At 44.4% G+C, this 25,880-nt stretch overlaps 1 protein-coding gene across 1 annotated transcript in view; it reads left to right on the top strand.

Annotated features, from left to right (window-relative positions):
* RAB29 (RAB29, member RAS oncogene family) overlaps positions 1 to 24,478 on the top strand; it is a 38,482-nt gene extending 14,004 nt beyond the window's left edge. Inside the window, 3 exon segments of the mRNA XM_044288438.1 lie at positions 10,217 to 10,231; positions 10,233 to 10,339; positions 23,811 to 24,478. Coding sequence (XP_044144373.1) covers positions 10,217 to 10,231; positions 10,233 to 10,339; positions 23,811 to 23,925 — 237 coding nt within the window. The 3' untranslated portion in view covers positions 23,926 to 24,478.
* The last annotated feature ends 1,402 nt before the right edge of the window (positions 24,479 to 25,880 follow it).

The raw sequence follows: 25,880 nt of genomic DNA, 5'->3' as shown, positions 1-25,880 counted from the left end.
AGAGGCCTTAGGGGCCAGGGACCTGGGATCTTTTAATCAGTTCTCTTATTCACCCTGATAGAGCTCTATTAGGGTGAATAGGCTCTCACACTCTCCGTGCTGCCCTGCGCTTTGTGCACACAGCAGCAGGGAGCTGACTATGGCAGCCAGGACTTTAGTAGCGTCCTGGCTGCCATGGTAACCGATCGGAGCCCCAGGCTTACACTGCTGGGGCTCTGATTGGAACTGCCACTGCAACCAATGAGGAGGGGAAGGGACCCTGTGGCCACTGCCATTAATGATTTTAATACTGGGGGGAGGGGGTAGGGCTGCACGATATGGGAATTTTGTGCGATTGCGATTAGGGCCCTAAAAATTGCGATAACGATATGCAATGCGATATTTTAAGGTAATTGTGCTAGAGGTCTATTTGCTTGGATTTTCCCATATGAGCCGCTGACGCGGCTGGATATGACATAGTTATGGGGGGATCTGTGGAGGACGCGCTGTTGTGGGGGGATCTGTGGAGGACGCGCTGTTGTGGTGGGATCTGTGGAGGACGCGCTGTTGTGGTGGGATCTGTGGAGGACGCGCTGTTGTGGTGGGATCTGTGGAGGACGCGCTGTTGTGGTGGGATCTGTGGAGGACGCGCTGTTGTGGTGGGATCTGTGGAGGACGCGCTGTTGTGGTGGGATCTGTGGAGGACGCGCTGTTGTGGTGGGATCTGTGGAGGACGCGCTGTTGTGGGGGGATCTGTGGAGGACGCGCTATTGTGGGGGGATCTGTTGAAATACTTTGCAAACAAAGCCAGTTATGTGCGCGGGGCCCCTTCATATATAATCGCGGCATTTTCAGGTCGGCCATATCGCATTTGCCGATTATCACAATTCGATTAATTTTGCGATATATATCGTGCAGCCCTAGGAGGGGGCGTACTGCGCCTACAATGATTTTAATATTGGGGGGGGGGGGGGTCGAGAGGAGGGGGTGCACTGCGCCGCCAATGATAATATAATTAGCATTTAATACAGGAGTGTGGCATCTGAGGGGTTAACTGCCGCTAATCGCAGCTCCCCGCCAGCACCCGCCTCCTGGATTTCTATTAGACATTTACTTTTATTGGTGGCGCAGTGCGCCTGCCCCTCTCTCCTCACTGGTGGAAGCAGCGGCACAGGGGGGAGGGAGAGACTGCTTCCTTCGCCCCCTTGCTGCTGAGGAGAACACTGAGCATGCTGAGAGCAGCGCGCTCCTTGTTCTGATTGTTCTGCGCAATAGCAAAGCCTAGTATCGAAAAAAAAGGCAAATCCTGGTGTAGAGGTCAATACCAGGCAAAAGTATCGATTGGGTATCGAAAATTCGATACCCGAAACAACCCTAGTATCTAAATCTACAGGCCGCAGATACAATTGAACAGTATGTTCAGGACCAGGACTCTAGCTGTACAGAGATGACACCAGGTGGAGAAGGACCTGGGTGATGTCATAATCATGTGACCAGTGCAGAGTAGATGTGGTGAAGGACCTGTGAGGCGGCGAAGCTTCTGTGCTGTGCATAGAGGATAGGTTAGTGGTTTATTTTCCATTATGTGTTGTCAAGTACAAGGAGTTGTAGTTCTTTCCTTATACTGACTCTTTGTAATGCCCTCTGATGGCTCATAATAACATCCTAGAAATGCAGGGAGTTGTAGTCCACCCTCTTATAATGTCCATTGATGCCCCATAATAACAGCCTGGACATGCTGGGAGTTGCAGTTCTATTGCCCACTAATTTTTAATAATAACAATTTGGTCTTGATGAGACTTGTAGTTCTATTTTCACTATTATGATGTTTTGCAACATGAGAGGTGGCTTTGTTCACATCTGTGCTAATGACTTTCCCTGTTCTGCTCTGTCATCGAAGCACTACAACAAATCACAGTAGTGCCCCACTGGCATATCACGGACGACAACACCTGACCACGCCATAATGAGATCTGATGGGTTTTCATCATGGAGGCTGGTAGGCTGCTAAATATTGTCCAGCATTTATGACCTGATCTGCCACTGAAGCCCTAACACAGATGTGATCAAAGCCGTATGTTTTGTAGCATCAAATTATCATGTAATGCAGCAGGTGTGTGTTGTGAGGTTCTGCCACAGCAGCTGAGGTGTGTGTGTGTGCTGGGAGGTTCTGCCACAGCAGCTGAGGTGTGTGTGTGTGCGTGCGTGCGTGCTGGGAGGTTCTGTCACAGCAGCTGAGGTGTGTGTGTGTGTGTGTGTATGTGTGTGTGTGTGCGTGCGCTGGGAGGTTCTGCCACAGCAGCTGAGGTGTGTGTGTGTGTGTGTGTGTGTGCTGGGAGATTCTGCCACAGCAGCTGAGGTGTGTGTGTGTGTGTGCTGCCAGGTTCTGCCACAGCAGCTGAGGTGTGTGTGTGTGTGTGTGTGCTGCCAGGTTCTGCCACAGCAGCTGAGGTGTGTGTGTGTGTGCTGGGAGGTTCTGCCACAGCAGCTGAGGTGTGTGTGTGTGTGCTGCCAGGTTCTGCCACAGCAGCTGAGGTGTGTGTGTGTGTGCTGCCAGGTTCTGCCACAGCAGCTGAGGTGTGTGTGTGTGTGCTGACAGGTTCTGCCACAGCAGCTGAGGTGTGTGTGTGTGTTGTGAGGTTCTGCCACAGCAGCTGAGGTGTGTGTGTGTGAGGTTCTGCCACAGCAGCTGAGGTGTGTGTGCGTGCTGGGAGGTTCTGTCACAGCAGCTGAGGTGTGTGTGTGTGTGTGTGTGCGTGCGTGCGTGCGTGCGTGCTGGGAGGTTCTGTCACAGCAGCTGAGGTGTGTGTGTGCTGGGAGGTTCTGCCACAGCAGCTGAGGTGTGTGTGTGTGTGTGTGTGCGCTGCCAGGTTCTGCCACAGCAGCTGAGGTGTGTGTGCTGCCAGGTTCTGCCACAGCAGCTGAGGTGTGTGTGTGTGTGCTGCCAGGTTCTGCCACAGCAGCTGAGGGGTGTGTGTGTGTGTGTGTGCGCTGCCAGGTTCTGCCACAGCAGCTGAGGTGTGTGTGTGTGTCTGCTGGGAGGTTCTGTCGCAGCTGGTTTTGCCTTAAAGCAGGGTCTTAAGGTACTATTATATTATTGGGGTCTTCTTATATGGCAGAGGGGTCCACAGGTCCAGATGCAACTGTTACCTGTTAACCCCCTATAGCTATGCCTCTGGCCAAAGAGACTCTGCCATCTTTGGGATACATTTCCATGGTGATCTGGGGGTGAATGGAGAAGAAAAAATAAAGTGAATTACACCAGTCAGAGAAATATCAGTTGTGACTGGATTAAATACCAAAGTACCTTGTTCTGACTGTATCTGACGTAGATACACTTGAATGCCGTCTGCTCCCTGCTCCACCGGTCACTGTTCTCTCCAGCAGCACACGCAAAGAGGTGAGTAGGAAACTAGAAAGTGTGGCTGGAGAGGTGGCATCCATGTGCAGCTTGCTCTCCATTCACTTAAGGGCCCTGTTCTTGACCTAGGAGCAGCTTCCCTGGTTGAGGCTTGCACCACGGATCATTTATGGCATATCAATATGAATGTGCCAAATAGGACAAACCCTTTAAGCATTAGCTGTGTGTTCTTTTCTCCTTTAAAATGTGATGCTACTGATTTTGTGTATGTAATAACCTATAATGGTTGCAGAGGTTTGTGTGTGGGGAGGAGGGTGCCAAAAAGACCTCTCACACAGGGTGACACTGTAACCTAAGGCAGGCCCTGGTTAATGGTTTCACACTTTCTCCAGTCTCTGGTACACTCCCTTGGGATAATATTTGATACCGCCCTCAGCCTTTTATCCCACACATCTAAACCGCTGCCACCTCCAACTCGGAAACATTGCTGTATCTGATCTTTCCTCAAACCTGAGTCAACCAAAATGCAAGTGTGTGCCTTCATCGTCTCCTCCCTGGGCTACTGAACAATCCCTTTTCTGTGTCAATTAGTACTATAGCGTCTCTCCGGTCCATCCTTAACTCTGCTGTCTATCCACCTTTCCGCTTGTTTCTCCTCTGCCTCCCCCCTCTGCTAATCCCTTCAATCGCTCCCCATTACCCAGAGAATGCAGTTCAAAATACTAATGACATACAAGACCCTCGACAATCTGTCCCCTCCTTACATCTCTGACCTAATCTCCCTAGACATGTAATCTCTGACCTTCCCAAGATCTTCTTTGCTCTCCCCAGGTCTGCTATTCACTCAGTGAATGTTTTCATATGTGTAAACCCAATTTTGGACGTCTAGCGGCCTGGAATTAATGGTGCTTTAAAATAAATAATAAATGGATCCAGAAGTGAAAGTCCAGAAATCTGGTTTCTTATATTATAGATCGTGAACTTCAGTATTCATATATACCACATATGTCACATTCTACAATGTATAGAGTCTGGCCTTTAAAATGATGCCAGGTACCTTATAATCAAAGGCTCTGGGCACATTTGGGGCTTTTTGTTGTACTGACATACATGTATTTTTGGTTGATAAAGGATTTTGTTAAGAAAAAAATGCTGCATCACAATATATGGCAAGATGCAGAATGCCGTTTAGTTGAATCCATTTGCCGACTAAATCTACTTCTCTTCTCTCTCCTGAACCATCTTCTAAACTTATGATCAAATCAATTTTGATCTTTAGGGGGTTGCATGGTCCAAACCCATAGTGACACTTTAAAGAGTCTGAAAATAAAATTTATGCTAGCTTATGTGGGAAAAATAGAATCTCACAATGAAAAAAAATGAAAATAAATTAAAAAAAAATAAATATCTTGGTCATGAAGTCCCAGAATGCATCCAAAGGAAAGAGGCTATAGTGATACCTCTTCAATTTGGTCATGTTAGTTCAGTAGGCATCTGTGCTGCCTTCAGTGTCCAGTGAGCGCAAGGTTCTAGAACAATACAGTAGACTACTAGGAATATGATGAGAGAGAACCGCTTTGCTTCTACCCTCAAGTGTTGCTGATTCGTCCATCTCTGCAGCAAGTCATGTGACTATTGCGTTTTTATCACTTCCTGTGAGTTCCTTTCCAGGTTCAGTTCCTTCTCTTCTGGTACTCACAATGTACGGGCGTAATCAGATTTCACATACATTGCAGGCTGGAAGCTTAGGACTGAAGATGCCAAAGCTAGGCATGCACTGGGTATGGTTTATAAATCTAGGAAGACTCTGTCGAAAACATCTGGGCCTGTGGCAGTAATCCAAACAGCATGGGACTGAGAGTGCAGGGAATAAAAAAGGTGTTTGGGGGAAGGGAAAGGTAACTATTCATTGACTGAGGTAGAGTGTGCTGAAAAGCAAAGATGGATTGTGGTCCATAAAAACCTCTTTAAGCAGTGGGACCCTGCTGTCACTGTGCATGAAATCTGCCATTTCCAGTTCATCCCTCATGACAGCACCACAGTAAGTTGTTCCCCTTTGACGTTCATGGGACTAGAAACAGGTTAAAAGGCCTTTTACCTACAGAGGATAGATGCAAAGAGGTTCCCTGCTCTAAGGTTGAATTTTTTTTTTATTTTTTTATTTTTTTTATAAGAAACACACAGGGCTTAAGGCTGGGACTAGGGTAGGGGGATGCCTGGCCTCTCATTCGAGTTCCTGAATAGCCTTGCTCTCTTTGCTGAGGTCGCTTAGCAGTCTAGGACCCACCTGGCTGTGTGCTAAAGCCTATAGGTGGCTTCTCTGTCAGCCTGGGTTCAATGGAAGGGGATTCATCCTCTTCCTTCCTACCCTATAAGTGTCTGTGCCAGCACCTTCTTTGAGATGTCCCCTGACTTGCTACTGACCCTAATGAAATGGGTAATGCAGCTGGTGTTAAAGGGGTTATCCAAGTTCTATAATGGGGCCCCCCCATATGCCCGGGCCCCTCACAGAGGTTGTACTTGCCTCGCTCCTCCGGCACACCTGCCGCTTCTCATACCGGCACAGCTGCCGGATGTTTTCATCCATGCGATGCAGCGGTGGTCGTGCCAGTATGAGAAGTGATGTGGGTGCTGGGAAGCGAGGCAAGTACAAACTCTGTGAGGGACCTGGGCATATGGGGGGGCATTAGAAAACTTGGAGAAGCTTTTTAACCTAACTATTGATGGCTATGGGTTCATAAAGGTTAGATCCGCTGTTCTTTGGGAGGATATCAGCAGGATCACGCCTCAGTGTGCTTAAACGGCAGCATGAATGGTGGTGATTCCCCATGATAATACATACTAAAATTGGTACATAAACCATGCAGGCAGTTTCCCGGGTAAATGGAACCATACTGTACATGCATTTAGTCAGCCCTATTGCCTTAAGAGTTCTAATTCATCTCTAGTGAAAATTCCACTTTATACACTAATAATAATGATAATAATAATATGATTATTTTATTAAGAAACTGCCACCATTCTGGTTTGTCAAGTGCAGAGTTAAATCTTCTCCAGGTCTTGCAACCTGTTTGCTTTGCATGAATAAATTATATTAATTGGGTATCTGTGTGTAGATCTAATTGGGTTGCTCAAGTGATCGTATCACTTGTTCTCTAGTCAGGCTGCGGGTTTAATTTTCATGCTGCAGTCAATTACACAAGTTTGCAGACACGTACAGGTCTAGCAACCTTTCTTGGTTAGGTCTGACTTATTTTATCTTTTAGTTTGTTATCCATCTGGGAAGTGTTTAAAATATATCTCTGCAGCTCAACAATGTGGTGATAACTTTAAAACTCTTTTACTTATCCAGGCCATTCACGGAGCAAATTGCATAAAAAAGGATGGGGGTGAGCGGGAAGTGACAGGGATGGAGGGTGGTTTATGGATCTGGAACGGCTGCAAATGAAAAAAAATCAGTGCAGCAATTCCAGATTTTCTTCTTTCAGCAGCAAAAGCTCAAATCGCAGTGGTGGTGCACCACAAGTCCCAGCAAGCCAACAAGCAGCACAGAACCTCTCTGCATGCAGTCACCAACTAGAATTGCTGCATGCAGGGAGTTTCAGCCCTTTCCTGTGCAGCTATAGCTTTGCCATTGGCTGGAGCATTGTTCCAGCCAATCGCACTGCTGGCAGGGGACGGAACACTGGAGTCCCCTGCCTGACCTCGGAAGAGACCAGCACCGGTCACCTCCCCATGACCCCTCGACCCGCCCTGCCGCTTCTTTCTGCTTCCGGCGCTGCGATGTGTCGGTATTCATTGACCGGCCAATCGCAGCGCTTGGAGCTGCAGGGGGGCAGAAAGACACCATGCTGCTCTTACCTGACATGGATGCCTGCTGGTAAGAGCAGCCATGGTGCCCCGATTCTCCCACAATCCTGCCCCAGCATCCGGTGGACTTTGCGCCGTACATGTACGGCACTGGTCCTTAATTCACGTCCAGCTGTGCCGTACATGTATGGCGCAGGTCCTTAAGGTGTTAAAGGCAGGCTTCAATTTTGCCAAGGAAAAGGTCACTATTTGGGCTAAAAATTTATAAACTCTGTGAGAGTGGATCTGGCTACACCTATAAATTTAGAGTGAAGGCAAAGATACCCAGTTTTGCCCTCCTGAATGCCCCCCTTCCTTCAGTGTGGCAGGTAAAATAGTGTGGGATCTTTTGCACCTGTCTGCATACAGGATTACAATAAATATTTGGGTGGGGTGGACCTTGCAGACCAAATGCTGCAGCCCTATAGCGCGGTCTGGAAATCCCTGCATGATATAAGAAACTTGCAGCCCACCTTATGCAAGTAGCCCTATATAATTCTTTTGTCATGTTCCAAAAAGCAGGGAATCAAGGAACATATCTTGATTTTCAAGAACAAATCATTAAAAATGTAATATTTGGAGAGCAGCGCCAGGATAGCAGTGGGATTGCATCATCTAGTCATGCCAGCAGAATTATCCCAGGGCAACATTTCCCATCAGAGGTGCCCCCTATTGCGATAAAAAGCAGAGCCCAAAAGAGATGTAGGGTCTGTTACAAGAATGGTATACGGCGGGATACCGTATATCAATGTGACACCTGTCCAGATAAGCCTGGACTTTGCTTTAAGCAGTATTTTTGCATTTACCATACTTCCCTAGATTATTAATTTAATCAATTTAATTATTTTTTTTACTTTTTATGCACTTTTGGCCAATTTATTAGGCAATCCGCTGTTTTTTAACACTCCGCATTTCATTATATTAGCCAATTATAATTTGGAAAATTAGACAAACTCCAAAATGTAAAAATTAATTCTCACTACACCCCTAGAAGAATACTTTAGGGGGTGTAGTTTTTCAAAATGGGGTCACACTTTGAGGTACCTCGGGGTAACTTCAAATGCTACACAGCGTCTGAAAATTATTCCAGTGAAATCTGCCCTCCAAAAGCCATATTGTGCTCCATCTCTGATGAGCTCTACCGTGCGCCCATATAGCAGTTGACAACCACTTATGTGGTGGTGTTGTAAACTGCAGAATCAGGGTAATAGATATTGAGTTTAGTTTGTCTGTTAACCCTTGCTGTGTTACAGGAAAAAATGTATTTAAAATGGAAAATCTGCGAAAAAAGTGACATTCTGAAATTTCATCTTCATTTTCCTTTAATTCTTATGGAGCACCTAAAGGGTTAACAAAGTTTGTAACATCAATTTTGAATAACTTGAGGGGTGTAGTTTCTAAAATGGGGCCATGTTTGGGTGGTTTCTACTATGTAAGGCCCACAAAGTGACTTCATAACTGAACTGGTCCTTTAAAGAGGACCTTTCACTAGCTCATAGCCTGCGATTGGCCAGCGCTACAGCATGGGAGAATGAGACTTCTTAGAATTTAAAAAATTATAAATGTTTCCAAATTTTCTGTAAATTTTATATTTTATTAAATAACTGTGAAACATATTTTGACTCGAATTTACCACTAACATGAATTATGTCACGAGAAAGCAGTTTTAGAATGGCTTGGATAAGTAAAGGCATTCTAAAGTCATTATCACATAAAGTGACACCTATCAGATTTTCAAAAATCAGTCTGGTCACGTAGGTGCAAAATGGCCTGGTCATTAAGGGATTAATGTTGTGTGTCCCAAAGTGAAATGACAGCAAGAGATGCGCCTCTGCACGGATGGATCATCTGATTGCAAGAATGGCGCATAGTGATCCATTCTGTACCGGACGTGAAATTGTACATTGCATCCCAAACCTAGGGCAATAAACAGTGTCTAGAGAAATCATCAGAAGGGATTTGCACGACATTGGGCTATGAGCCAGACGGCCAGCAGCAGGTGTTCGCTGACTTCACATCACCACTCTCAAAGGCTCATGGTGCACAGCAAGACGGCAATAGAGGCTGGAATGGAGGTCTAGCCTCTTCAGCAATGAGTCCAGCTTTAGTCTTGGACACAATGATAGCCAGAGATCATTAGGGCAATTCCATGATGAAGCCTTCACAAGGGAATGTCACAATGGTCCTACTCCCAGGATTATAGTGTAGCGTAATATACAGTAGCTAAGAATTACATTGATTTTGTCATGGAATCAGTGGTATAGCCATTTCTTCAGTGTCCCACAAGTGGTTTTTCAACAGGACGTCGGGCTGCATTTTTCTTGTGCTACTGTGAGCAGCCTGCATGGCCTAAACGTCTACCAAGGCCTATCGGGCACATCTGAGATGTCATTGGTTGGCAAGTGCAAATGTAGCTGCCAGCAGTGGATCTTGATTTGTGTACTAAATTTGCATTTGGCGTGGCAGAGTATTCCAAAACCATTAATGGCCTCATTCATAGCATGCCAAGGTCTGTAAGTGTGTGTATTTCTGTGTGCGTGGTGCTCCTGCTCGATAGCTAGTAAATTGAGATGTTTTCAATATTGTTTCCGTTTTTATTTATTTTTTATTTGCGCATCATTAACATGTCTATTAATCCTGTAATTTCCACAGTTTCACGAATTTTTCCTTCTTGGTGTTGCAATTTCAATGTTGAGTGTATTTAAACTTGTGCTAACAAGGGTATAAGGCTATGTTTACGTCATTTGTGGGATATATGTGTGTATGTACAGTATACAAGTCCTCTTGGCATACGTTGAACAAATTTAGCGTTTTTTGAATATACTAAATGATATTTGACCCTGTCATATAAAAAAATTATGTGCAGGTCCCACCTCCAGGGATGCTGAAATGAGACAACCCCTTTAAAGGAACAAGACTATGTCTACCAAAAAGTTAAACCAGAACATTAATTTTATATTTTTCTTTTGCTTTATGATCTTTTAGGAAAATTAAACATAACTGATTACTGCTTTTGTGGCTTTTCAGTGTGATCTTTCACCTATGGGCAGTTACCAAAGAACAGATTGACAAATTCAGTAAGGAAAATAACTTCATTGGATGGACAGAGACCTCTGTGAAGGAAAATAGAAACATCAATGAGTCAATGAGGTGAGCCTGCCACACTACAATATGCGCTCATGTGTGGAATTTATCATGCCCTGCACTCCAGAATTTTGGCCTAAAAAAGTTGGGCTATTGTGAATTGGGTTTATTTGCTTAAATTTGTGCGACTTTTTGCGTTTTTACACCACACAGTTTTGGAAAGTTGTTAATGATAGATTTACTGCAGATTTATCATTGCAACTTTTTATAAAAGTTGATAATTTGCTCCACTAGGGGGTTGGTGTAAAACAACTAGAGTAGCATTTCTAGACAAGAGTTGGGTTTAACCCCTTAGTGACCACCAATACGGGGTTTAAGCTGGTGTTAATCAATGATTATATGTACCCTAAATGGTACATTAAAAACTATAACTTGTCCTGCAAAAAATAAGGCCTTATAAAGGTATATTGATGAAAAAACTAAAGTTATAGCTCTTGGAATGCAATTTTGAAAAAAAAGTGTGTGGTCACTAAGGGTTTTTTAAGCATGTGCCAAGTTATTATTATTTATTATTAAAGCGCTATTCATTCCATAGCGCTGTACATATGAAAGGGGGTATACATACATACATAATACAGACAATTGCACTAAGCATAAACAAGACGAGTTACAAACTGGTACAGAAGGAGAGAGGGCCCTGCCCGTGAGGGCTTACAATCTACATGGTATGGGAGAAGGACACAGTAGTTGAGGGGTAAGCTGGTCATGGCAGTATAGAGACAGTAGGGTCACTGGTTGTAGGCTTTCTCATATTTTGGGGAAGAGAGTTCCAGAGTATGGGGGATGCACGGGAGAAATCTTGGAGGCGATTGTGGGAAGAGGTGCTAAGAGTAGAGGGGAGAAGCAGGTCTTGTGAGGATCAGAGATTGCGTGTGGGGATGTATCAGGTAAGTAGCTCAGAGATGTAGGGAGGGGACAGGTTGTGGACAGCCTTGTATGTATTTGTTAGCATTTTGAACGGAATTCGTTGTGCAATAGGGATCCAGTCAAGGGATTGGCAGAGGGGAGAGGCAGAGGAGTAACAGGGTGAGAGGTGTATTAGTTGGGCAGCAGAGTTGATAAATTGGAGGGGTGCGAGACTGCTAGATAGAAGGCCACAGAGGAGAATGTTGCATTAGTCTAGGCGGGAGATGATGAGGGCATGTACAAGCATTTTTACAGATTCAAAGTTGAGGAAAGCACGCATGCGGGAGATGTTTTTGAGTTGGAGGCGGCAGGTGGTGGAAAGGGCTTGGATATGCGGTCGGAATGAGAGGGCAGAATCCAGGGTCACTCCAAGGAAGCAGACTTGGTTGACCGGGGAGAGTGTGCAGCCTTTGATCGTGACAGATAGGTTTGTTGGGGGGGTTGAGCAAGATGGGGGAAAGATTATGAATTCTGTTTTATCCATGTTAAGTTTTAGAAAGCGAGAAGAAAAGAAGGATGATATAGAAGATATACATTGTGGGATTCTGGATAGCAAGGTGGTGATGTCTGGACCAGAGAGGTAGATTTGTGTGTCGTCAGCATAAGAGTGATACTGAAAGCCATGAGACTCTATGAGCTGTCCATGCCAAAAGTGTAAATAGAGAAGAGCAGGGGTCCTAGGACAGAGCATTGCGGGACACCAACAGAGAGGGAATGAGACTAGGAGGTGGTGTGAGAGTGGGAGACACTAAACGTCCGGTCTGTGAGGTATGATGTGATCTAGGAGAGGGCCAGGTCAGTGATGCCAAGAGATTAGTTTGCAACAGAAGGGAGTGGTCGACAGTGTCAAAGGCAGACGACAGGTCAAGGAGAAGGAGGACAGACTCAAGCAAAGCCAACTTCAAGTATTATCTTCATGATAGACACCACCCCATTCCCATATTATGATATGGTCTGTTTAAAAATATTAGATCCTATGAAAACATTGCTTCCAAGGATGATGCACAAATGAATTATACACATCAGACTAAGGGCTCATGCACACTGCCGTAGTTTTGGTCCGCATCCGATCCATGTTTTTTGTGGATCAAATGCAGACTAATCATCTCAATGCCCAAAAAATAGAACATGGCCTAATCTTCGTTTTGCGGACAAGAATAGGACATTTTTGCAGGAGTCAAATCAAATGGCAGCATGCTCTCGGCCAGAACCTGTGTTTTGCGGATCCGCGATCTGTGGACAGCAAAACGCTTACGGCTGTGTGCATGAGCCCTAAATAAGATGTACAGTACCGGTCAGGAAATATTACATATATATCATGTAATATTCACAGGATAGTAAATTTCTTAGCACTAATGTCCAATATAAAAATATGTACAAGAAAAGCATCTACGTTGTGAACACTGATTTGGATTTTTTTTGTTTTTTTTTGGCACAGGTTCATAGAAACATAGAATGTGTCGGCAGATAAGAACCATTTGGCCCATCTAGTCTGCCCAATATACTGAGTACTATGAATAGCCCCTGGCCCTCTCTTATATGAAGGTGGCCTTATGCCTGTCCTATGCATGCTTAAACTCCTTCACTGTATTTGCAGCTACCACTTCTGCAGGAAGGCTATTCCATGCATCCACTACTCTCTCAGTAAAGTAATACTTCCTGAAATTACTTTTAAACCTTTGCCCCTCTAATTTAAAACTATGTCCTCTTGTAGCAGTTTTTCTTCTTTTAAATATTCTCTCCTCTTTTAGGCTACTTTCACACTTGCGTTCAGAGCGGATCCATCTGGTGTCTGCACAGAAGGATCCGCTCCTATAATGCAGATGATGGGATCCGTCCAGACTTTACATTGAAAGTCAATGGGGGATGGATCTGTTTGAAATTGAGCCATATTGTGTCATCTTCAAACGGATCCGTCCCCATTGACTTACATTGTAAGTCTGGACGGATCCGTTTGCCTCCGCACGGCCAGGCGGACACCCGAACGCTGCAAGCAGCGTTCAGGTGTCCTCCTGCTGAGCGGAGCGGAGGACAAACGGTGCCAGACTGATGCATTCTGAGCGGATCCGCATCCACTCAGAATGCACTAGGGCAGTACGGATGCGCTCGGGGCCGTTTGCGAGAGCCTTCAAACAGAACTCACAAGCGGAGCCCCGAACGCTAGTGTGAAAGTAGCCTGACCTTGTTGATTCCCTTTATGTATTTAAAAGTTTCTCTCATATCCCCTCTGTCTCGTCTTTCTTCCAAGCTCTACATGTTAAGGTCCTTTAATCTTTCCTGGTAAGTTTTATCCTGCAATCCATGTACTAGTTTAGTAGCTCTTCTCTGAACTCTTTCCAAAGTATCAATATCCTTCTGGAGATATGGTCTCCTTATTACTGCGCACAATACTCCACATGAGGTCTCACTAGTGCTCTGTAGAGCGGCATGAGCACCTCCCTCTTTCTACTGGTAATGCCTCTCCCTATACACCCAAGCATTCTGCTAGCATTTCCTGCTGCTCTGTGACATTGTCTGCCTACCTTTAAGTCTTCTGAAATAATGATCCCTAAATCCCTTTCCTCAGATACTGAGGTTAGGACTGTATCACTGATTTTATATTCTGCTCTTGGGTTTTTACATCCCAGGTGCATTATCTTGCACTTATCAACATTACATTTTAGTTGCCAGATTTTTGACCATTCCTCTAGTTTTCCTAAGTCCTTTTCCATTTGGTGTATCCCTCCAGGAACATCAACCCTGTTACAAATCTTTGTGTCATCTGCAAAAAGACACACCTTACCATTGAGGCCTTCTGCAATTTCGCTGATAAAGATATTAAACAATATGGGTCCCAGAACAGATCCCTGAGGTACCCCACTGGTAACAAGACCTTGGTCTGAATATACTCCATTGACTACAATCCTCTGTTGTAGTTAATCTAAATTTACACACTTGATGGAACATACAGCGTTTTACAGGATAATTAATTTGTTTTAGGCCTATTTCACACGAGCGATATAAATTGTGTCTGGATCTATTCAGGAAAAAAACGGATGATTTTGCACGCAAGTTCAGTCCGTTTTGTCTGCGATTGCGTTCAGTATTTAATGTTTTTCCGCGCAGCTTCATTTTTCACGCGTTTGAGAAAACCTCTATATTCATGCAACATGCTGCGATATTTTTATTTTTGTTTGTTTGTTTGTTTCCCCCTGAACGCAGAAATGATGCGGAAAAAACGCAAATGAAAGGGCCTGTTGCCATGATTCTGGACTCTTGTCTGCTTTTAATACATGTGCAGTGCTAGAGATAAGGAGTCCAGATTGCTACTTTTTATTTTCCTACTGTCCCTCATTCCCCCTCTGTCAGCGATTTTAAAGCTGCACTGGAATACATTGTCGGAACTGCCGTGCATGCGCACAGGAGTCCCCTCCATTAAATTTGCATAGCAGTCTGGACTGTGTATTTCTGCTTTGAGTGCTCAGAGTGAGAGAATGAGTGAGTGGCAATTGAGAGAAAAAAAACAGCAATGTTTTCAAAATATCCTTGCAGAGTTTGAAGCTGAACTTCATCTTTTTTTTTTTTCCAAGAATTTTTTTTTTCCCAAAGAAAGGACTGAACTTCATCTTTGATTGTGATTATTTTTTTTAAACTACAACTTCCACCATCCCCTGCTGTAGGATGATATCTATAGGCTGTCTAGGTATGCTGGGAGTTGTAGTTTTGCAACAGCTGGAGGGCCACAGGTTGAGCATCCCTGTTCTACACGAAGGCATCTGAGCAACTTTGGTTTCTAGCCTTGTCTAGTTTCTGCGAGCTAAGGTGTTTCTGTGATTTCTGCCATTACTGTGTACCAGACCCTGCTTCTTGTTAGGGACCTTGCCTTACCGCCTCCTGCTTTGACCTTGTATTTGTTCTTCCGGATTTTGCTATCTTGCGCCTGCCCTGACCTAGTTTACGGTCTTTGCCATATAGCCGCCTGGCCTGACCTCGGACTCTGTATCCAGGCCCTGCCTACATCTGATTAGCCTCTGGCCACCTAGCACACTCTGGGTGTACCGTACCATTTGGAGGTCAGTCCAGTGGGTCCACACCCAGGTTCTAATTTCCTCGTTTTCCAACCCCCCCTTCCCTCTCAGAGGTAGGGCCTGGTGTACCTCTCGCCATCAGAGGTATTGTGAAGAACGAGGGGTACACTTAGTCATACCCCTCTAAAGAAGTTAGTCATCTGGGACAGCGGGTTCGCATCCACTGACAATTACAACTTTGCTATTGAAAAAAAAAGTAAAAACAGACTTACATTTTATTTTATTTTTTTATTTTCTTTATACCGGGGAAAATGTAAAAAACAAACAAACTGAAAATACAAAAAATAAATAAATGACAAAGCCCATGTATCACTGAAAGACATAAAAATGGTGTGACCTTGAACTGGTTAAAGGGGTTCTCGGAGCTTTTAATATTGATGACCTATCCTCCACAGCTGTATGAAGGGAAGGCACACGCAGTGTGCATGTGCCAGTCTCCCTTTTGACTTCCTGCTCCCCATAGACATAGCAGAAGGAAGAGAGACGGGAGACAGCATGTACACACTGCGTGCTCCTTCCCTTCATACAGCTGATCTGCCGGGGTGTCGGACCCCTGCCGACCTGAGGATAGGTCATCAATATTAAAAGCCAGGAGAACCTCTTTAAGATGCCTTACTATACTATATAAATATTATGATACAAACCTTTTGTAATAGTGTTACATACTGTACAGCTCTGAAATCTCAGACACTAATATTTCAGGTGTGGTCTGACTGTTCTAATACATGCAGGTAACTAGAATGAAACTGCAGTTGGAAGCTACCTTATGCCATATGAAGGGCTACATATTTATACCGAAAAGAATGTAGGATATGCTACATAAAAGGCTACATTTTAAATTGAGAAGATCTATGTTAAGCTCATCCTTATTCCGATCAGTAAACACAAACAAGTGTTAAAGTGGACCTATTCACTTGAGTAAGTGAGACTTAAAGGGCTTCTGTCACCCCACTAAAGTGTTTTTTTTTTTTTGGGCTAGTGAAATTAGTTATATTGCGATATATGACAATATATTTGTGTTACTTACTTTGATCCAGCAGTTTCTGCAAAAAACGAAGTTTTATAATATGTAAATTCGGTCTCTACCAGCAAGTAGGGCGGCTACTTGCTGGTAGCTGCTGCAGAAATCCGCCCCCTCGTCGTGTTGATTGACAGGGCCAGCCGGGATCTCCTCCTCCGGCCAGCCCTGTCGGCATTTCAAAAATCGCGCGCCTGTGTTGATTCGGCGCAGGCGCTCTGAGATGAGGAGGCTCGTCTCCTCAGCACTCCCTCAGTGCGCCTGCGCCGATGACGTCTTCTATTTCGGTGATGTCATCGGCGCAGGCGCACTGAGGGAGTTCTGAGGAGACGAGCCTCCTCATCTCAGAGCGCCTGCGCCGAATCAACACAGGCGCGCGATTTTTGAAATGCCGACAGGGCTGGCCGGAGGAGGAGATCCCGGCTGGCCCTGTCAATCAACACGACGAGGGGGCGGATTTCTGCAGCAGCTACCAGCAAGTAGCCGCCCTACTTGCTGGTAGAGACCGAATTTACATATTATAAAACTTCGTTTTTTGCAGAAACTGCTGGATCAAAGTAAGTAACACAAATATATTGTCATATATCGCAATATAACTAATTTCACTAGCCCAAAAAAAAAAAAAATCACTTTAGTGGGGTGACAGAAGCCCTTTAACCACTTCAGCCCCGCTAGGTGAAACCCCCTTCATGACCAGGCCACTTTTTACACTTCGGCACTACACTCCTTTCACCGTTTATCGCTCGGTCATGCAACTTACCACCCAAATGAATTTTACCTCCTTTTCTTCTCACTAATGGAGCTTTCATTTGGTGGTATTTTATTGCTGCTGACATTTTTACTTTTTTTGTTATTAATCAAAATGTAACGATTTTTTTGCAAAAAAATGACATTTTTCACTTTCAGCTGTGAAATTTTGCAAAAAAAACGACATCCATATATAAATTTTTCGCAAAATTTATAGTTCTACATGTCTTTGATAAAAAAAAAAATGTTTGGGCAAAAAAAAAAATGGTTTGGGTAAAAGTTATAGCATTTACTGAGCACCTGTCATGTTTCCTGAGGTTCTACAATGCCTAAACAGTATAACTACCCCACAAATGACCCCATTTCGGAAAGTAGACACCCTAAGGTATTTGCTGATGGGCATAGTGAGTTCATAGAACTTTTTATTTTTTGTCACAAGTTAGCGGAAAATGATGATGATTTTTTTCTTTTATTTTTTTTCTTACAAAGTCTCATATTCCACTAACTTGCGACAAAAAATAAAAAATTCTAGGAACTCACCATGCCCCTCACAGAATACCTTGGGGTGTCTTCTTTCCAAAATGGGGTCACTTGTGGGGTAGTTATACTGCCCTGGCAATTTAGGGGCCCAAATGTGTGAGAAGAACTTTGCAATCAAAATGTGTAAGAAATGACCGGTGAAATCCGAAAGGTGCACTTTGGAATATGCGCCCCTTTGCCCACCTTGGCAGCAAAAAAGTGTCACACATGTGGTATCGCCGTACTCAGGAGAAGTTGGGGAATGTGTTTTGGGGTGTCATTTTACATATACCCATGCTGGGTGAGAGAAATATCTTGGCAAACGACAACTTTTCCCATTTTTTTATACAAAGTTGGCATTTGACCAAGATATTTTTCTCACCCAGCATGGGTATATGTAAAATGACACCCCAAAACACATTCCCCAACTTCTTCTGAGTACGGCGATACCAGATGTGTCACACTTTTTTGCAGCCTAGATGCGCAAAGGGGCCCAAATTCCTTTAGGAGGGCATTTTTAGACATTTGGATCCCAGACTTCTTCTCACGCTTTAGGGCCCCTAAAAAGCCAGGGCAGTATAAATACCCCACATGTGACCCCACTTTGGAAAGAAGACACCCCAAGGTATCCAATGAGGGGCCTGGCAAGTTCAAAGAATTTTTTTTTTTTTCGCATAAGTTAGCGGAAATTAATTTTTTTTTTTGTTTTTTCTCACAAAGTCTCACGTTCCGCTAACTTAGGACAAAAATTTCAATCTTTCATGGACTCAATATGCCCCTCAGCAAATACCTTGGGGTGTCTTCTTTCCAAAATGGGGTCAGTTGTGGGGTGTTTGTACTGCCCTGGCATTTGAGGGTCTCCGCAATCATTACATGTATGGCCAGCATTAGGAGTTTCTGCTATTCTCCTTATATTGAGCATACAGGTAATGAGATTTTTTTTTTCCGTTCAGCCTCTGGGCTGAAAGAAAAAAATGAACGGCACAGATTTCTTCATTCGCATCGAACAATGTGGATGAAAAAATCTCTGCCAAAAAAAAAAAATGGAGGGGAAAGGCGTCTGCCAGGACATAGGAGCTCCGCCCTACATCCATACCCACTTAGCTCGTATGCCCTGGCAAACCAGATTTCTCCATTCGCATCAATCGATGTGGATGAATAAATCATTGCCGGGATTTTTTTTTTTATATATATATACAAAGTGCTTGCCAAAGCATAGGAACGCCGCCTCCTCCTCAGCTCGTATGCCTTGGCAAACGTATCTGTCACTGCAGAGGAGAAAATCCCGTCTTGCAGCGCCGCATACACCGACTTGCGTGTAATCTGACAGCAGCGCAATGCTTCTGTCAGAATGCACATCGGTGCTGCAGCTAGTAGATCGGTTGGTCCACCTGGAAGGTAAAAAGACAAAAAAAAAAAAAAAAAAAAAAACAGGCCACAACGCAATAATTTTATTAACTTTGGAACAGAACATGTAACTTTAACTTTTGGAACTAAACATTAACCTGTTTGCTTACCTGTTTTTTGTTTTTGTTTTTTTACCTTTATAGAACAAACCTCTCCTTCCCCATGGGTCAATGTGCAAAGCGCAAATCGCCCAAAGATGTGGCGAAGTGCGTTATGCACTTTGTCCCATGTGAAAGGAGACGTTTGCAGCAGCAGTGAGTGAATGGGCCCTAATAGCCCTGTGTGCCTGTCCTGGTGAGATGATCCCTATGCTAATAGTGTACCTGTGAGTGGTACTTCCGGAAACACTCTCCAAAGCATAGGGCAGGGTGGTCCGGACAGTCAGGACAGAAATAGCGGGTGTCACGCCTTATTCCACTCCTGCTACAGACACGACATCTTTTTCGGGGTGACGGTTGGGTTGAGGTACCAGGAACGACATTGGGGAAATGTCGCTCGTGTAGACGGCTAACTACACTGGTGGTTGGGGCCACGGAACCTCCTGGATACAGGAGGTTCTCGATGATCTCTTCCTGAAATTTGAGGAAGGATCCAGTTCTCCCAGCCTTACTGTAGAGAACAAAACTATTGTACAGAGCCAATTGAATTAAATATACAGACACCTTCTTATACCAGCGTCTGGTGCGTCGGGAAACTAAATACGGAGACAACATCTGGTCATTGAAGTCGACCCCTCCCATGTGGAGGTTATAGTCGTGGACTGAGAGGGGCTTTTCAATGACACGGGTTGCTCGCTCAATTTGTATTGTCGTGTCTGCGTGAATGGAGGAGAGCATGTAAACGTCACGCTTGTCTCTCCATTTCACCGCGAGCAGTTCTTCGTTACACAGTGCGGCCCTCTGCCCCCTTGCAAGACGGGTGGTAACGAGCCGTTGGGGGAAGCCCGCGCGACTAGTTCGCGCGGTACCACAGGCGCCAATCCGTTCTAGAAACAAATGCCTAAAGAGGGCCACACTTGTGTAAAAATTGTCCACATAAAGATGGTACCCCTTGCCGAATAAGGGTGACACCAAGTCCCAAACTGTCTTCCCACTGCTCCCCAGGTAGTCAGGGCAACCGACCGGCTCCAGGGTCTGATCTTTTCCCTCATAGACCCGAAATTTGTGGGTATAGCCTGTGGCCCTTTCACAGAGCTTATACAATTTGACCCCATACCGGGCGTGCTTGCTTGGGATGTATTGTTTGAAGCCAAGGCGCCCGGTAAAATGTATCAGGGACTCGTCTATGCAGATGTTTTGCTCTGGGGTATAAATATCTGCAAATTTCTGGTTGAAATGGTCTATGAGGGGCCGAATTTTGTGGAGCCGGTCAAAAGCAGGGTGGCCCCTGGGACGGGAGGCGGTGTTGTCACTAAAGTGCAGGAACCGCAGGATGGCCTCAAAACGTGCCCTGGACATGGCAGCAGAGAACATGGGCATGTGATGAATCGGGTTCGTGGACCAATATGACCTCAATTCATGCTTTTTTGTCAGGCCCATGTTGAGGAGGAGGCCCAGAAAAGTTTTAAGTTCGGAAACTTGGACTGGTTTCCACCGGAAAGGCTGGGCATAAAAGCTTCCCGGGTTAGCGGTGATAAATTGTGTGGCATACCTGTTTGTTTCGGCCACAACTATGTCTAAAAGCTCCGCAGTCAAGAACAGCTCAAAAAATCCCAGGGCCGAACCGATCTGAGCCGTCTCAACCCGAACTCCAGACTGGGCAGTGAAAGGGAAAACTACAGGTGCGGCTGAAGTTGGGGACTGCCAATCAGGGTTTGCCAGCACCTCTGGGATTCTAGGGGCTCTACGGGCACGTCTTTGCGGTGGCTGCGACGGGGTCACTACTGCACGTGCCACCGTACCAGCTTCAACTGCCCTTCTGGTGCTCGCTACTTCACCAGGTTGTACGGCAGTGCTGGTACTAGGTCCAGGGAGGGCTGGGCTGCTGGTGTATGCCTCACCACGTAATCCGACAGCACCAGCCCCACTCTGCTGCTCTTGAAGCGGATCCTGCGCAACCTGCGGTCTAGCGACACGGGGCCGGGTACGCCTGGTGGTATCAGGGACCTCAGCCTCCTCGTCCGAACTTTGGGTCAGAGAGCCACTGCTTTCTACAGGTTCGTATTCTGACCCGCTGGATTCATCAGATGAGGGTTCCCACTCCTCATCCGACTGGGTCAGAAGCCTGTAGGCCTCTTCAGAGGAATACCCCCTGTTTGACATGTGGGCAACTAAATTTAGGGGTATTCCCTGAGACTACCCAAGAAAAAAAAAAGCAAGCCTGTCTTACAAAGGGGAGGCTAGCGAAGTACCGGAGGCCGCTGCGGTTGATAAAAAATATCAAAACTGATTTTTTTATCGCCGCAGTGCGTGTAAAGTGAATGTGCAGTGATCAAAAAAAAATTTTTTTTTTGTCACTGCGGTGGGGCGGGTGTGGGCGAACGCACGTGTGGGCGACCGATCAGGCCTGATCGGGCAAACACTGCGTTTTGGGTGGAGGGCGAACTAAAGTGACACTAGTACTATTATAGATCTGACCGTGATCAGTTTTGATCACTTCCAGATACTATAAAAGTACAAATGCTGATTAGCGATACGCTAATCAGCGAATAACGGACTGCGGTGCGGTGGGCTGGGCGCTAACTGATCGCTAACTACCTAACCAAGGGACCTAAACTATACCTAAAACCTAACGGTCAATAACAGTGAAAAAAAAAAGTGACAGTTTGCACTGATCACTTTTTTCTTTTCACTTGTGATTGACAGGGGTGATCAAAGAGGTGATCAAAGGGTTAATAGGGGTTCAGGGGGGTGATCAGGGGCTATAGTGTAGTGTTTGGTGTACTCACTGTGAAGCCTGCTCCTCTGCTGGATCCAACCGACGAAAAGAACCAGCAGAGGAGCAGGCAGCCATATAACAGATCATATTTACAAATATGATCTGCTATCTGGCACTTTGATTGGATTTTTTAAAAATCAGCAACCTGCCAGCCACGATCATTGGCTGGCAGGTTGCTGACGAAATACCTCTCGATGAAATGCCGCCGCGAACTGCGCACGCGCGGGCGCATACTCGCGTCGTCTCGCGAGATGACGCGTATATGCGTGACTGTGCGCCAGCCTGCCACCTCCGGAACGCACATGTGCGTTAGGCGGTCCGGAGGTGGTTAAAGGGAATGTGCCACCAAAAATTTGGTCTGCCAGTTAAAACCAGATAGTGACAATATCTCCTTTTTTTTTTTTTTTGGTCCCCCCCCCTAAATCTGTTTTAATTCTCTGATTGCAGACAGATTTATTTATTCGGTTTCCTCAACATGATTATGGGTTTGGCCATCTTGCCTGAGCTGTTCTGAGCAGAATTTTAAAAATTGCTTTACGGCATTCCCATGGGTCATAGACACAATGGACAGCAGGGGAACCTTTTGACCTCTATGGGAAAGTTTTCTAAGCATGCTCTGTGACCTGCGCAGAGGTCATTGTACAGGGAAATAAATAGATGAGCTCTGACCTATTGTGAATGGTGGATCCTGTCTTATCTGTACACAGAGGTGATATCATTACAGGCAGGATTAGAATGAGTTAACTGCAGTAAAGTGATCTCCTATAAACCAAGAGGTGGCGTCAATTATTAGACAATAGTGTCCAGTACAAAAAAAAATTGTTTTAGTTTAAATATAAAAAGTGACATGGAAAATGAAAAATAACATATTTGAAAATGTTAAGTGATTTAAACCACAGGTTATTTTCTGATTACACATTCCCTTTAACATGAAATTTGGAGCCGGGTGGCACATGTTGTAATTTACTCGGCATGCATCAATGGTACCTCATGTGAATTTGACCCATTGACTTTAAAAGGGTATTCTAGTAATTTCTGGTATTCCTACCACTGAGACCCCTATCAATCAAAAGAACAGGGTCCGAAATAGCCTTGGCCATCTCCTATGGATAGGAATAACTTGAAATTACTAGTATACCCCTTTAATGCTATCTGATTTACGCTGAAATCACCCGGATGTGAAAATCACTCATCAAAAGAAGCCCTTCAAAGGGTTCTCCTCTTTGGACAATCCAAACTTGTTAGAAGGACCCCTTACAATAAGTTCATCTTAAAGTGTTCTCTTACTGGTAACCCATTGATCAGCTACTTAAAGGAGTATTCTGATTATATAATGTTATCCCCTGCCCACAGGAGAGGGAATAACTATTAGATCCGTGGAGGTTCTACCTCCTAGACTCCCACAGATCACTGCGATCTACGAAACCTTAAATAGAGCAGCTGCGCCCATGTCCAGCGTGGTATGGAGCTCCCGTTATCATGACTGGTGGGCCTCCCAGCATTGGGATCCCCACAGATCTAGTAGTTATCACCTTTCTTGTGAATAGATAACTTTATATAACCAGAATACCCTTGAATTTCCCAGCAGCGCCACCACAGGGAAAATGAAGCATTACATGCCCATTAGAATAACGGTGGGCTTTCTGTGTGATGCAAGATGGGTCCTCCAGAGTGAGTAATGCCCTTTGTAACCATTTTCCACTGTGGTAAAAAAAAAAGGATCCTGAAAAGAGGATCCCCAGTATTCACTTAGAAATCCCTAATATGGTATATGAAAATGGGTGTTCTAAAATTGGCAGCCTGTTTAACCCCTTCCCAAACCATGCTGTACACTTAAAAAATGCAGTTCTTTGTTTTATGTAACAGCTTTTTGATTACATATTATTTTTCTTATTAAAACATTTCTATGTATTTCTTATTCATTTATTTTTTGCAGAGTGCTCATTGAAAGAATGATGGAGACGAGAGAATCAGGGCGTTCCTCTGTCCCACCACAGGGGGAATACATCAACATAAATGACATTTCCATGCCTGGATCGGGCTGCTGCTGACATGGCTACTCAGGACCGCACTAGATAATATTCATGCTCCAGGAAGATGGTTGTTAATCGCTGTGCCTCAGAGTAGAAGGCTGCGGGCTCATACTTGTGCTTTCATTCATTCATTCGATACATATCTGTCACTTAATACCAATTGGAATCCGGTTTAATTTTCCTACTTTTTTTTTATACATTGCCTTTCAACCTAAAAAAAAAGTGTATATATGTGGAATTAACTGGTGTGTTTCTGTCAGGAAGCCATTGACACTGTTACATAGTCTGTATATATTTCGGGGTGTGTGTATATATTGCAAGTTTGGCAGTACTCCCAAAAATCCAATCTATTGTTTTTCCCTTAGAAATATATACTAATGCTGTGCATCATGCAAATGTATCCCTAAATCATTGTACGTGCCTGACTTTAAGGCATGTCTCAGGTAACGGTCTGTTTTTCTTTTGTTTGTCTATTTTCATATTTATGTTTTGTTTTTTCTGCAAACTAAAGTCGGATAACCTTAACCAATAAATTTTATTCTGTGGAAAAAAAGAAATAAAAAAAAGTGGTTTCTTCTAATATATATTATTCTTCCATATATAATATATTTTTTTTTAATTAATTTTTTCCCCTTGCTGGCAGGAAACTCTGCATAAACACAGGGATGCTGTTGCAAAAAACGTCTTGATGCGTCTGGTATTGCTGCGTCTGAAATATTACTAAGGCTACTTTCACACTCGCGTTTTGGGCGGATCCGTCATGCATCTGCAAAAAAACTGATCCGTTACAATAATACAACAGCATGCATCCATCATAAACTGATCCGTTTGTATTATCTGTAACATAGCCAAGACGGATCTGTCATGAACTCCAGAGAAAACAGATCCGTCCACATTGACTTACATCCGGATCCGTTTTGTTCAGTTTCGTCAAGCGGACAGCCTTCAGTGCGGAATGGAGACTGATCAGAGGCAAATTAATGCATTCTCAGCGGATTCTTTTCCAATCAGAATGCATTAGGGCAAAACTGATCAGTTGAGCCAAAACTCGAGTGTGAAAGTAGCCTAACATAAAACCTCAAAAACAGTGATGGAATTAGATTTTTTATATATATATATATATATATATATATATATATATATATATATATATATATATATATATATGGAACAGCATCTCCGGAACAGCACCTCCTGAGACAAATCGCAGGTGCAAGCTACCCGGCAATAATACAGCAAACAAAAAAAGTAGCAGCACACCACTAAATGCACTAAGACTGAGTGAACAGGTGAATGTGTGAACAGGGTCAAATACATGACGCCAATACTTACTGCTAAGCAGTGAAGAAGTTCTTATTTGACCCTGTTCACACATTCACCTGTTCACTCAGTCTTAGTGCATTTAGTGGTGTGCTGCTACTTTTTTTGTTTGCTGTATTATTGCCGGGTAGCTTGCACCTGCGATTTGTCTCAGGAGGTGCTGTTCCGTTTTTTGCTTATATGTATATTATAGAGGACCAGGCATCCTCTTTGGAACTTGTCACTCCCCGCCCATCCCCCAACCCTTGGTGTTTTTAATCAGAGTGAAAATGGAGCTGGACCATCCGTGTTAGAGTAGGTCCCACCTGATAAGAAGCTACCTTGTCGTCTGGTAGGTGGGCCCGACATATTTTTGATCAATAATATGTGCTAAGAGCTTCTGCAGTAAGTATTGGCGTGATGTATTTGACCCTGTTCACACATTCACCTGTTCACTTAGTCTTAGTGCATTTAGTGGTGTGCTGCTACTTTTTTTGTTTGATTGATATATATATCAAATCTATCAATGTGTGTGTTTGTTTGAATCAGGTGCAGTCTATGGGTCTATGCAAACAGTTGGATTAGGAGGTCGCTGTTTACAGACTCACTTTAATCCCATCCCGACCAACGCTGTACATGTACTTTTAAAGATGGCTCCTGTTCGTGAGCCATGT

Source organism: Bufo gargarizans, chromosome 3 (genome assembly GCF_014858855.1).
Source record: "Bufo gargarizans isolate SCDJY-AF-19 chromosome 3, ASM1485885v1, whole genome shotgun sequence".
NCBI classification, from domain to species: Eukaryota; Metazoa; Chordata; class Amphibia; order Anura; family Bufonidae; genus Bufo; species Bufo gargarizans.
The sequence above is the reverse complement of the archived record's forward strand: the minus strand, read 5'-3'. Positions and strand labels throughout refer to the sequence as shown.